The sequence below is a fragment of the Spermophilus citellus genome, assembly GCF_964194105.1.
Source record: "Spermophilus citellus genome assembly, chromosome: 11".
In the NCBI taxonomy this organism is placed as follows: domain Eukaryota; kingdom Metazoa; phylum Chordata; class Mammalia; order Rodentia; family Sciuridae; genus Spermophilus; species Spermophilus citellus.
The window spans coordinates 104,329,704-104,344,300 of NC_138192.1; the positions used below are offsets into that span (position 1 = coordinate 104,329,704).

A 14,597-nucleotide genomic window follows, 5' to 3' on the forward strand; every position below is an offset into this window, starting at 1 on the left:
CTGGGCATAGAACCCAGGGCCTTGTGCATGTTAGATGAGTACTCTACTTCTGAGTTACCTGTGCAGTATTTTAATCTTAACATTCTGAGGATGTCTATAGATGATTATATTTTTATTGAATATTCATGATAAGATTAAATAGATACATTTGTTGGGTCTTTACAATTTATACTCATAAACATGAGATTTATGCATGATATTAAGGTAGCTGGTAGTAAATATTTTAGCATAGACACTCAACCATAACTGTTAAATCACTAGATCTAATTAACAGAACTCTTAGCCATGTAAAGGTACATAAATAACACAAGACAAAATTTGGAGAGATATTTTTTATTTTTCTCCATATTTTTATTTGTACATTATAATTGTACATAATAGTGGGATTTGTTGTTTCAAATTCATATATGCACATAATAAAACAATATAATTTGGTCAATATCATTCCACAATATTTCCCCTTTTCTTCCCCTCCTCCATTCCCTGGTCTTCTTCTAGTGGTTTCCCTTTGATTTTCATGGGATTCCCCCACCACCACCTTTCTTTTCCTTTTTTCCTCTCTAGCTTCCACATATGAGAGAAAATATGTGACCCTTGACTTTCTGAGTTTGGCTTATTTTGCTTAACATAATGTTCTCAAGTTTCTTCCATTTTCCTGCAATTGGCATAATTCCATTATTCTTTAAGGCTGACTAAAACACCAAGGTTTATATATACTACATTTTTTTAAGTCCATTCTTCCAATGGCAGACACATTAGGCTGATTCCATAGTTTGGCTATTGTGAATTGTGCTGCTATAAGCATGGGTATGCATATATTATGGTAGTATGATGACTTTAATTCTTTAAAATAAAACCAAGGAATGGTATTGCTGGGTCTTATGGTGGTTCTATTCCTAGTCTTTTGAGGAACTTCCATATTGATTTCCATAGTGCGTGTACTAATTTACAGTTCCACCAATAGTATAAAAGTGTCCCTTTTCTCTACATCCTACCATTTCTTATTGTTTGTATCCTTGATGACTGCCATTCTGACTGGTGAGAAATGAAATCTCAGTGTAGTTTTGATTTGCATTTCCCTAATTGTTAATGATGAAGGACTTTTTTATGTATTTGTTGGCCATATGTATTTCTTCTTTAGATAAGTGTCTACTATTTGTTGGCCATTTGTGTTTCTTTAGATAAGTGTCTACTATTTGGCTAACAGGGCAGGTAGTACGTACTGTATGGATGTGTTGATGAAGGAATGATTCACATACTGGGCAGGACAAAGCATGACTTTGTGAGATTTTATCACACTACTCAAAAAGGCACACTTTAAAACTTGTTAATTATTTCTGGCATTTTTGTTTAATATTTTTAGACCAGTTGAAATTACACATCTTGGGCAACTACTGTGTGTGGAATCATTTTGTTGGTAACTTGAAAGTAAATTGTAAGTGTGCACATGCATGCATGTATGTTGATGGGAATCCAACCCAGGGCCTTATATATGCTAGGCAAGTGCTCATTCATCAAGCTACACCTCTAGCCCCAAAGTAATTTTTAAGTTATGTAGTTATCTTGTATTTTGATCACTATTTTCATGTTTTATTTATACTTCACTCAAATTTGAGTTCATTTTTAATTCATTCTTTCCTTATCTTTTCTTTATTTCTTTTTTGAGACAGTGTCTCACTATGTTGCTCAGGCGGTCTTGAATTCCTGGGTTCAAGAGATCCTCTTCAGTTAGCCTCCATTGTAACCAGGACTACAGACAGGCTCCTGAGAGTTCTATTATAAGTATATTAACTGGATTGGTGTTGTGGCTCAGTGGTAGAGCAGTTGCCTAGCATGCATGAGGCACTGGGCTCAATCCTCAGCACCACATATAAATAAATAAAGGTATTATGTCCATCCATAACTAAAAATTTTTTTAAAAAGTATATTAACTGGATCAATTCAGTTAACCTGGATTAGAATCATTAAGTCTTCTCTTTTCCAAAAAACAAGTTTTATTTCCAAATGTTTGACTTTAATTTTTTTAAAAAAATTATTTAGTTGTAGATGGACACAATACCTTTATCTTGTTTATTTAGTTTGTTTATGTGGTGCTGGCGATCAAACCCAGTGCCTCAGGCATGCTAGGCAAGCTTTCTACCACTGAGCCACAACCCCAGCCCCCAAATGTTTCACTTTAAATAGGAGAAATCTCTGTAATACTAAATCTTTTCATTCTGAATATTCTTTTTCTCACAAAAGTTAATTTTAATCCTTTACACTATAATGAAACTTTCATAGAATTGACATGGAAAAGGAACTTAATTTGAGTTCCTAACATGGTAGGAACTTTCCGTATAGTAGCTCACAGAACCTTTACTACATTATGTGACATGGTTATATTCATCCCTGTCACAACAACCATGCAAGTTAGCAGGTGTCACCCTAGCTGAACTGTTCAAGTATCTAAACTTTAGGTTAAGCACATTTCCTGAAGCCACTTTACTTCCAAGTGTCAGAGCCAGAAATAAAATCAAGATTTTTCTAGAGCTGGGGATGTGGCTTAGCGGTTAAGAACCCCTGGGTTCAATCCCTGGTAAAAATATAAAAAGATTTGTCTGACTTCAAAGTCTGTGATCGTTTTACTTCATATTATTTGTACTCTACCATGTAGTTAATGCATGTTTGGTGAATAAAGGAATAACATAGAGGCTCTAAGAGGCACCTGTTTTAAAGCATACAGAAGCAATTAATAAACATGATTCATGTTTATTAGAATATCTGGTAAACCTCTATTTTTTTAATGTTTATTTTTTAGGTGGACACCATATCTTTATTTTATTTATATGTGGTGCTGAGAATCGAACCCAGTGCCTCACGCGTGGTAGGCAAGTGCTCTACCTCTGAGTCATAACCCCAGCCCCTAAACCTCTACAATTTTTAAGTAGATGCTAAGATTTTGGTCTCTTCGGTTTCCATTAGGTTTGAGTTTTTTCTGTGTTTGAATTTTTAATTTACATTTTCTGTTTGTATTGTTGTGGTGGTTCCATTTTGCTTTGCAGATCTGCTCTTTAGAAGAAGTTGAACCTGATGTTGAAAAGGGATTACATGTGGAGCCAGAGTCTGAAATACTTGATGCTTACTTTGGTTCTGGAGTTGAACTGTGTATGCCATGAAATGAATCTATTTGCTGAGTTGTTCTAAGATTTATTGAGAAGAAAGAATAAATTGTTGTGGCTTTCTGTTTTCTTTCAGCTTTCAGAAGAATTATTAGATAAATGGCTCTCCTACCCAGAGACCCAGCATGTACCCCTCAGCCAGCATATGCTTGGTTTTGCTATGAAGTCTGTTACACAGATAGTAATGGGTAGTACATTTGAAGATGACCAGGAAGTCATTCGCTTCCAAAAGAATCATGGCACAGTAAGTCTAGTGACAAATTTAAAATTATTGTTTTCATCACACTGGATGATAAAATGCTGACTTTTCCTCTCAAGAAAAGTTAAGCTTCTTGTTTTGACCTAAAAAGAACAATATGAGCTAAAATAACTCTTTAAAAAAAAAAAATTAAGAATTGCTTTTGTGGTCTGTGTGTGTGTGTGTATGTGTGTGTGTAAGTAGAGATGGAAACCCAGGAGTGCTTTACCATCCTTTTTCTTTTTTTTTTTTTTTTAATATTTATTTTTTAGTTCTCGGCGGACACAACATCTTTGTTGGTATGTGGTGCTGAGGATGGAACCCGGGCCGCACGCATGCCAGGCGAGCGCGCTACTGCTTGAGCCACATCCCCAGCCCTCTTTTTTTTTTTTTTTTAATTTATTCTTTTTCATGATGGGTATTTGTTTTCAGGTTTTAGTATCATGAATGCACTTACACAAATCCCATGTTGTTTATGTGCAAGAATCTGTCTTGAGTATATATCTAGAAATGAAATTGCTAGATATTAGAGTATATTAAGGTTTGACATTAGAAGATAGTGTTACATTGTTTTCCAAGGTGGTTACACCATTTCTATTCCCTCCAGTAAGTCTCTATTCTTAGGTAGTATTCAATCCAGTAAAATGTAAGATAAACAAATGAAATTATTTACTATTACACATTCATAAACAAAGTAAAGGAATGAAAACTTCAAGATATACCTCCTACAGAGGGTAGATATAATTAAAACACAATATATGCATGTATGGAAGTGGTACAGTGAAACTTATTAGTTAAGGAGATATGGCTCTTGGGGATGAGGATCAAGCAGCAGGTGAATTTGTCTCCTGTCCTCCTTTGATTCATTGGAGTTCATCTAGAGAGATGTTTGTTTCTCTCATTTCTATTTTCTTAGTTTTTTTTTTTTAATTTGTTCTACTTAGTTGTACATGACAGCAGAATCCATTTCAACTCATCATACACAAATGGAGTGTAACATTTCAATTCTCTGGTTGTACACAGTGTAGAGACGCATCATTTGTGCCATCATACATGTACCTAGAGTAATGATGTCCATCTCATTCCACCATCTTTTCTATCCTCATAACTTTTCCCTCTTCCCTTTGAGAGATAGTCTTGCTGGATTACTAAAATGGCCTTGAACTTGCAATCCTTCTGCCTCAGCTTCCTGAGTTGCTGGGATTACAGGTGTGTGCCACTATGCCCAGCTAAAAATTACTTTTTTTTGCCTAGGTTCAAACCCAGGGCTTTGTGCATGCTAGACAAGTGCTTTGACACTGAGTTAAATTCCCAACCCCAATAATTGTTTTTTTTAAGCAAATACTTTTTGAAATGTAAAAAGTATGTGATTAAAGAATTTTTCTTTTAATACTTAATAGTATGTTATAAAAGTAATATTGAATTCTAGAATAAGGAGACAGACTGTACTTAATAGAACTAGATTATGTCATACATAGAAGTTCAACAAAGTCAGTGGAACATAAAAATACTAAGAGGTAAATATGATTAGAAGCAAGAAAATTCAATCTGTAACTGAATTATTGTTTGCCTTTTCTAGATTCATATATGGATTTTTTTCTTTTTTAAATCAGTCTCAACATTAGATTATTTAGTTGAAATCATATTTAGGGGCTGGGGATGTGGCTCAAGCGGTAGCACACTCGCCTGGCATGCGTGCGGCCTGGGTTCGATCCTCAGCACCACATACAAAGATGTTGTGTCTGCCGAAAGACTAAAAAATAAATATTAAAAAACTCTCTCTCTCTCTCGCTCTCTCTCTCTCTCTCTCTTTAAAAAAAAAAAGAAATCATATTTAGATTATTTTGTTGAAATCTACCACATTTCAGATCTGAGAAATTATTCCTTTTATTAAAATGTATAAAAACAGATTAAATAATCTTAATCTAAATAATGTGTTCTAAACAAAACTCTCCAGAAACTGTAGGTTAATATTTAATAATATACTTTTTGCTATTAAAATAACCTCACTGCTTTTGTCTGATGGTTTAAAACACAAAACATTTTTTTTCATAAAACTCTTATATATACTCAGGCATATAAAAATTAAAGTGGGGGAGCTGGGGTTGAGGCTCAGAGGTAGAGCGCTCGCCTAGCATGAGTGAAGCACTGGGTTCCATCCTCAGCACACATTAAAAAAATAATAAAATAAGTATATTGTGTTCATCTATAACTAAAAAATAAATATTTTTTAAAAACTAAAGTGGAAATTTTTTTTTTTTTTTGCAGTACTAATACTAGGGATTGTACCTGGTGATACTAGTGGATTGTACCACTAAGCTACATCCTGAGCCCTTTTTATTTTTTCCTCTCAAGACATTGTCTTGCTAAGTTGCTGAGGCTGGTCTCAGATCTGTGGTCTTCCTGAAAATCATTTTAAATTCCACTTCCTGGAGTAAACTATGCTATGTCCCTTGGCAAAAGAAATTGGTTAGGTAATTCCTAAAATATCTTCTCATTTAATGAAGAGTCAATTTTTTAATTTAAATGTTGACAAAAGAGCATTTTTAAAAAGAGACCTCTAACATTGCTTCCAAGATTTTCTTCTAACCACTGATATCCTACATGTTTTTATGCTATTTTCCTTTTCTTTCTTTCCATATAACTTCAAAGCAGAAATTTATTCAAACTTACAGAAAAGTGACAGCTTATACAGGAACTCCCACATACCCTTTCCCCAATACAGTGGTTGTTTACATTTTGTTCCATTTGATTTTTTTATGCATTCTTCCATCTGTTTGTCTGTCTATCCATACATTCATTCATACATCCAATCCATCTATGTATCCTTTCCTTCCCCCTTTCCAGAACTACCTAAGAGCAAAATAGATGTTTTACCTCTAAATATCCTCAGTCTGTGTCTCCTAAAACAAGGATATTTTCTTATATAGTGACAACTCATTAAGTTTAACACTGATACAATCCTGTTAGCTCATCCAGAACCTATATTCAAATTTCTTCAGTTATCCCAGTAATGCTCTTATAGTTTCCTCTTCCCCAAACCCAAGGCTCAGCTGAGGTCATCGCTCATTACCTTTAGTGATCAAACTTCTTTAATATGGACAGTTTCTCAGTCTTTTGTTTATTTGCTTTGACATCAACAATTTTAGAAAGTACAGGACCATTATTCTGGTAAATATCTATCATTTTGGAATTATCTGATATCTTGAGTAGATTCAAAGTATGGGGCCGAGCATGGTGGTGCATGCCTGTAATCCCAGTGTCTCACGAGGCTGCGGTAGGAGTTCAAGGCCTGTCTCAGCAACTTATTGAGGGCCTAAGCAACTTAGCAAGACCCTGTCTCTAAATAAAATATAAAAAGGGCTGGAGATGTGGCTCAGCGGTTAAATGTCCTAGGTTTAATCCCTGGTACAAAAAAAAAAAAAAAAAAAGAAAGAAAGTACATCTTCTTTTGTGTAGGAATCTGTTATTAATGTTATAAGAAGCTGACAAAGAAAATGCTTAGATGATAAACAGAACTTAATTCCTCAAATGATCTTTTAATGTCTGTAACACCAAGGGGTTGCCATTGTTCCAGTCATGCACCAGTAATAGTAAGCAATTTGTGAATTCAGAGGTAATGACAACTTCATCTACATTGCTGATAATAGTTGGCAGATGTCATCAGTTTTAAAATGCATACTTATTTACTGGTGTTAAAGTGTGAAAAAATGTACACCTCATATTCAGTTGCAGTCTGTGTTTCTGAACTGCCCTCCAAAAAACATTCCCCTAATTATTTCTCCACCAATATTAGTGTACTCTTTCCCAGTGCTTTTGACAACATTTAGATCAGTGGTCCATTAAATATTTGTCTATGTAAGAAGTAAAAAAGACATTTTATGCTAAGTGAAGTGGTACACACCTATAATCCCAGGTACGAGGGAAGCTGAGGCAGGAGGATTGCAAGTTCAAGGCTAGCCTCAGCAATTTAGCAAGATCCTCAATAATTCAGCAGGACTTTGTCTTAAAATAAAAAGAACTGGGAGCTGGGCTGGGGTTGTGGCTCAGTTGTAGAGAGCTTGTAATCCCAGGTACAAGGAAGGCTGAGGCAGGAGGATTGCAAGTTCAAGGCCAGCCTCAACAATTTAGCAAGGTCCTCAATAATTCAGCAGGACTTTGTCTTAAAATAAAAAGAACTGGGAGCTGAAGTTGTGGCTCAGTGGTAGAGAGCTTGTCTAGCATGTGTGGGTCACTGGGTTCAATCCTCAGCACCACATAAAAATAAAATAGGGATATGTGTCTACCTACAACAACAACAACAAAAAAAGTTTAAAAAAAAGGATTGAGGGGTGTATGTCAGTGGTAAAGTGGCCAGGGTTTAACCCACCCCCCGAAAAGGTATTTCATGATTAAATTACACTTTAAAAATCTTTTACGAGGTTAAATGTGTTTTTATAATTTTGTCAAACATTCATATTGTTTTTGTGAAATGCTTTCTCATGTACTTTGTAATATTTATGTTGGTGAGTTTCTTTTTCTTAATAATCTGTAGAGCTCCTTATTTTTGTATTTCATTTGCTTTTACTTTTATTTGTAGTGTTTTTTCACTATCACAAATGTTAATATTTTTATGTAGTTTAATCAATTCATATTTTTCCTTATGTATTCTGTCATGTGCTCTCTGTCATGCCTAGAAACTCCTTTAGAAACACTCTTTAAGGATATTCCTAATAAAAACATTTAGTTTTATAGTACTTTTACGTTTGTGTGTATGTGTGTGTTTGTGTGTGGTGCTGGGGTATCCAGTGTCTTGTGCATGTGAGGCAAGCAAGCAATCTACCAACTGAGCTACATCCCAGCCCATTTTTTTTTTTTTAACATTCAAGTAATCTGAAAAGTATATAGATTAAGGTAAGGGTTAAGAACCTTAACTCTTTTACTGTTTTTTAAATACTTAGCCATTGATTAATAAGTGTTATATTTTTCCCCTAAGTTTTTTAGAGCCTTTTATTTATTTTTTTTGCAGTACTGAGGATTGAACCCAGAGATACTCTATCACTGAGCTATAACCCCTGCCTTCTTCTTCTTCTTCTTCTTCTTCTTTTTTTTTTTTTTGTAGTGCTGGGGATTGACCCAGGGCCTATGCACATGCCGCAAGCACTCTACCAACTGAGCTATGTCCCAAGCCACTCCCCAACCCCCATCCCCGCCCTCGCCCTCTTATTTTGAGAGAGGGTATTGCTAAATTGTTGAGGCTGGCTCCAAACTTTCAATCCTCCTGCTTCACCCAGCCTTCTAAATAGCTGGGATTACAGTTATGGTCTACTGTGCCTGGCTCAGAGCTTTTCTGTTGTAATCAAGTTAGGTTTTTAATGAGAGAATCATCTAATTTTGAAACAGTGGAAGCCTATTAGGCTGCTAGTTCTTTCTTTTTGTTTTTTAATGTTTATTTTTTAGTTGTAGTTGGACACAATACCTTTATTTATTTATTTTTATGTGGTGCTGAGAATTGAACCCCCATGCGCGCTAGGCGAGCGCTCTACCACTGAGCCACAACTCCAGCCCTAGGCTGCTAATTATTTCTAATGTTAGATTAATTTTTAACCCTTGCTGGGCCTCAACCAATGATTATCAATATTTCAGGTGAAGTAAAAATTTGTAATTGTCTATGAATTTTTATTTATGTACTTATGCCATTAAATATAAGAAAAAAATGGAGGATACACTCTGCTGCTCTGCCATTTTTCCTCTGTTCCTATGGGTATTTTTTTTCTTTTTTTTTAAATTAGTAAATGTTAGACATTATTACCTTCATTGTTTTTATTAAGGCAATGTTTTGGTTTGATCCAAAATTCTTTTAGGTTAATGTTCTCCCTAGTTTCTGGAGAATTGCATTAGGCTAGTTCTGATTTAGTAGATTCAATGGTGGGGCAAAAATTCTAGATTTCTAACATGCTTTCAGGTGTTCTTATCATGTGGCTCCAAAGATCACAATTTGGGAAGCAGGTCAATTAGGTGTTCTCATAAAGTTTTTTTTTTTTTTTTTAAGAAGGAACTTTTCATTTTCCAGTTGTAATTTGTTTGAAAATGCCTTGACTGAAATCATTGAAATATATTTGATTCCCTGTCCTACAAACTATGGAGTTAATGGTTATGCAGCCACTTAAAAGGGAGAACTTAATCATTGGAGTTGTTGGTGTGGGAAGAGTTTCCTACTTATTAGCTTACATTGTTCTATATTTAGAAAATGTGGATATAATTTTAAAAATGTGCATAACAGGTAATAGATATATGTTTTCCTATTTTCAGGTTTGGTCTGAGATTGGAAAAGGCTTTCTAGATGGGTCACTTGATAAAAGTGCAACTCGGAAAAAACAATATGAAGATGGTAAGTTTGGTCATTCTTCATTTTTAATAAGGACAAAAAGATATGTGCCCCAGTTTTTTTTTTTTTAAAGAGAGAGTTGAGAATTTTTTAATATTTATTTTTTAGTTTTTTCGGCAGACACAACATCTTTGTTTGTATGTGGTGCTGAGGATCGAACCCGGGCCACACGCATGCCAGGCGAGCGCGCTACCGCTTAAGCCACATCCCCAGCCCTCTCTTCATTCTTTTAACAATTGTTTACTGTGGTTTACTATGTGCTAGGCCCTATTCTAGGCACAGGAGACAAAATCCCTGTCCTCATTAGCTTGCTATTCTAGTGATTACCTTGTCCAACAGAAATTTTTTTGAACAGTCTTTTAATGGACACAATTTGGTTTTCATTACCATTCTGTTTATCTTTATGGATGCATTTGGATTAAGTACCCTTGATAAAAAAAAAAAAAAAAGTATTTCAGAGATATTGGTTAAATTAACGTAAGATGAAAATTTAATGTATTTTTTATTCCAAATAAAAATAGATTATCTGCATATGTTCCTTGGCCTATCACATGGGCATAAATCAAATTTGAGCTTTTATTGAAAATAATTATGTTTCGGTACCTATCAGTGGAATCCCCATGAGTAGAGCAAAGCTTCCTTTGTTCAACTAATTCCTAACTTGCCCTGCTGTCATGTGGGGTCTCTAACCTAGGAAAAAGATTTGACTTCCGGCAGGTGAAAGAAGATGCAAGACACAGGTAGGATAGTAGACATGCTTTATTCAGCCTCCAGTTTCAGCTTTAGCACCCAGACAGGTCCAATTTGCCTCTATTTAGCCCTGGAGTCTTTTCCATAGGCCTTTTTTATATGTAGGCCAAACAAAGAAGGCCCATTGCCAACAGATTACATAAGGGAGCTCATGCTCACAAGTCAGTGTTTATGATCTTGAGTATATATACTGAATCAAAGTGTTTCTGGCTGTGACTAACCTATAACATAGCAGGTTCTCAACCCTGGCTACACATTTAAAACATAACATAATCTGCAGGAAATCTCAGCAAGGGAGCCCAACTACAGCCATTTTAGGCCTGCCCTAACACCTGCACATTAGAATCCCTTGGGGAACTTAAAACAAAACTTGATGATCAGGCCCTTTTTTAGGACTAATTTCTCCAAAGCCCTGGAAAACAGTCAGATTATTTTGGAAGTACTCTCCAAATTATTCTAATGTACTTATAGTACTGAGAATGTACAACAGTAATTCCCAAATATTGCTACACACTGAATTTTCAAAATATATATTGAAGCCTTCCCTCTACCTGCAAGCATTCAGATTTACTTGGTATAATGTGTAACTTGTGAATTACTATTTTTTAAAAAAGCTTCCCACATGATTCTAATGTGTGACAAAGTTTGGGTACTACTGCTGCTTTATGCTCATTTTCACCACTGATGTATCAAATTCATTCAGTTTTATAAATACTTAGTGAAATTTTGTAATATTCTGACATGTTTTAGGTGCGGGGAAATGTCAGTAAACATAAAAAATCATGCCCTTGTGGCTCCACATTCTAGTGGGAAGAGACAGACAAGGGTCTAAAGTAAATTGAATAGAGTGTTAAAAAGTGAAAAATGCTGTAGAGAAAAATAAAACTGTCAGGAGGTAGAGAGGTTACAATTTTAAGTAAGTATTAGGACAGGCCTCACCAAGATAAGATTATTTTTGAGCAAATAGTTACATATTGTGTGAATGCTCGGATGTCCAAAGGAAGATTATTTTGTGTAAAGGAAATACAATTGCAAATTCTTTGAGATGGGACTCTTCCTGGTATATTTGAAGCCAGTATGGCTAATGTGAAGTGGTTGCAAAAGGAGCAGAAGCAGGTGAGCTCAGAAGACTGGAGAGAGGAACAGAATGTGTGTGGCTTATAGGCCATTGTATGAGTAGGTTGTTACTGTGTGATAGGATGCCAGTGGATGGCTTTAGCAGAATTATGATCTGAGTTATATTTTACTAAAGCATCAGCCTGGCCCTTGTGATAGACTACAGGAGCCCAGAGCAGAAATGGGGAGACTAATTACAGGGCTATTGCAGAGAAGCAGGCAAGAGAGATGATGTGACTAGGACCAGGCAGCAGACAACGGAAAATAAAGAACAACAAAATAGCAAGAAAAAATTAATTACGTATTTTGAGAAAATAACCACCAACATTGATTGACAGGTTAAATGTGGAGTAAAGGGAGGGAGAAAATAAGATGTTAGGCCTGATTAATTGGAAAATGAGGTTATATTAGTAAAGAATAAGATGAGGAAGACTGTGGAAAGATACAGGTTTTGTTGGAATTGTCAAAAGTTCAGCGTGTTGGTTTTTATTAATATGCTTCAGACCTCCCATTAAAGATGTTAAATTTGTTTTTAAATCTGAGTATGGAGCTTTGGTGAAAAATGTCTGGATGAAAAGCAAAAATATGGAAGTGTTCAGTAATTAGATTTAAAGCCTTAAGACTAGAGCTCACTTCTTGACTTGGGTGAAAATGATGTGGGTGTTTGTATTTATTCCTCAGACTGTACTTACATGTTTTTATGTACTTTTGGGAATGCATCTTAAATTGAACAAAAAGAAGAGGAAAAGAAGTAGACAACTTTCAATATAAATTATCTTTTAAAATTGTTGTTTACTACCTTTGAAGGTTTTATTCTGCATGTGGTAACATTGTGCAGAATTAATTTTCAAAACTTGAATCCTGCCTGGTATGGTAGCGCACACCTGTAATCCCAGCAGTTTAGGGGGCTGAGGCAGGAGGATTGTGAGTTCAAAGCCAGGCTCAGCACCTTAGCAAGGCCCCAAAGAACTCAGTGAGGCCGTGTCTCAAAATAAAAAAAAGTTCTGAGGATGTGGCTCAGTGCTTAAGCATCCCTGGGTTCAGTTCCTGGTACCAAAAAAAAAAAAAAAGTTGAATCCCCACAACTGCTTGTATTCTAAATGTTCTTTGTGTTTCTTCTCTAAGCCCTCATGCAATTGGAATCTGTTTTAAAGAAAATCATAAAAGAACGAAAAGGAAGGAACTTCAGTCAACATATTTTCATTGACTCCTTAGTACAGGGAAAACTTAACGACCAACAGGTGATGTAATTGTTAAATGTTTACCAAATAAAAATTGTTAAATGTTTATCAAATTCACTGTAATCCAGATGCCCTCCTGGAAACTCAGTGGCTTCTCTCTTATTACACATCATAAATGGTCCAAGTATTCAATCTCATTATTTAGCTCTTTGAAGAAGCGGTATATTATTTAATATTTGGGTAAGTTAGGGGCTGGGGATGTAGCTCAGTTGGTAGAGTGCTTGCTTTACATGCACAAGGTTCTTGGTTCAATCCCCAGCATCACACACACACACACACAAAAATTGGGCAAGCAAATATTGAGTTAAAATTCTGTAATGATGGGGGCTGGGGATGTGGCTCAAGTTGTAGATGCTCGCCTGGCATGTGTGCAGCCCGGGTTCGATCCTCAGCACCACATACAAACAACGATGTTGTGTCTGCTGAAAACTAAAAAAAAGTTTTAAAAATTCTCTTTCTCGGGCTTGGGATGTGGCTCAAGCGGTAGCGCGCTCGCCTCGCATGCGTGCGGCCCGGGTTCGATCCTCAGCACCACATACCAACAAAAATGTTGTGTCTGCCGAGAATTAAAAAATAAATAAATAAATATTAAAAAAAAATTCTAAAAAAAAAAAATTCTCTTTCTCTCTCTCTCACCTCTCTCTTAAAAAAAAAAAAATTCTGTAATGATAACAGAGGAGGACTTATGTAGCCCTCATAGACTGAGTCCCTCTGTCGATATGACCAGGTGTGGCAGCTGGGCTTGTTCACTGTGCTCAACTATTACTGTTAGCACACCACTGCATTTATGGTATGTCAGGCAAAGGACAGGAATGTCATCATCACCACATTCATTCCTCTTTGGAATCTTCTTCCATTTGGCACATGGAAGTCCTGGTAGCCAGAATGATTTTCTAGCTACATCCCCAGCCCTTTTGGTGCAGAAATTGAGTCAGGTTCTGAGCCCCGTGTCAGCTCTTTTCTATTCTTTCTCTATTTGGTGCCTCAGGCCAAGCCATAAAAATAGAACTGAACCAGTTTTCAAGGTATAACATAAGCCAGTAATATTACCAACAGAAAAATGCGTATTTTATTGCATCAAAAACATAGTGCAGTATTTAGGTTAGTTTTCACATTATTATACAGATTTTGTTTTTGTTAAAACGTGGTAATAAGATAATATACTTTTTAAAAAATTTTTGTTGACCCTGCTTATATATTCTAGATTATGTGAATAGGGTCTAATACAGGCCAACTGACATTTCATACCTTTCTTTTTTTTAATTTTTATTTTTTTTTGTAATTGTATATGGACAGAATGCCTTTATTTTTTTTTGCTTATTTTTATGCTGTAAGGATGGAACCCAGTGCCTCACACGTGCTAGGCAAATGCTCTGCCATTGAGCTACAGCCCCAGCCCACATTTCATACTTTCTAAACTTAATTTTGTGTCCTAGGTCCTAGAAGACAGTATGATATTTTCTCTGGCTGGTTGCATAATAACTGCTAAATGTAAGTATAAATTGATGTCTTTTTCAGATGGATTACAAAGTACACAAGGCTACAGCTATTCTAAAATAAACACTGTTCGCAAGACCTCTTTATAATTTCCTTCCCTGCTTATTATTCTTGTTTAAAGGCTTGATTCACACAGGTTCCCCCTACTTTTTTTTACCTGAAGTGCTCAATGCCACCTCTGGAAATTGCTATAAATTTCTTGACACATTTTATGGATTGTGAATTCTAGT

At 35.6% G+C, this 14,597-nt stretch overlaps 1 protein-coding gene across 2 annotated transcripts in view; it reads left to right on the forward strand.

The window, feature by feature from the left end:
• The window catches only part of CYP20A1 (cytochrome P450 family 20 subfamily A member 1), a 69,537-nt gene that overhangs the window by 39,276 nt on the left and 15,664 nt on the right, over positions 1-14,597 (forward strand). For both annotated transcript variants that reach the window (XM_081260437.1, XM_081260438.1), the window contains 4 exons: positions 3,235-3,402; positions 9,688-9,766; positions 12,755-12,870; positions 14,307-14,361. In XM_081260437.1, the coding sequence (XP_081116563.1) occupies positions 3,235-3,402; positions 9,688-9,766; positions 12,755-12,870; positions 14,307-14,361 (418 nt within the window). The remainder of the gene's footprint in view (positions 1-3,234; positions 3,403-9,687; positions 9,767-12,754; positions 12,871-14,306; positions 14,362-14,597) is intronic.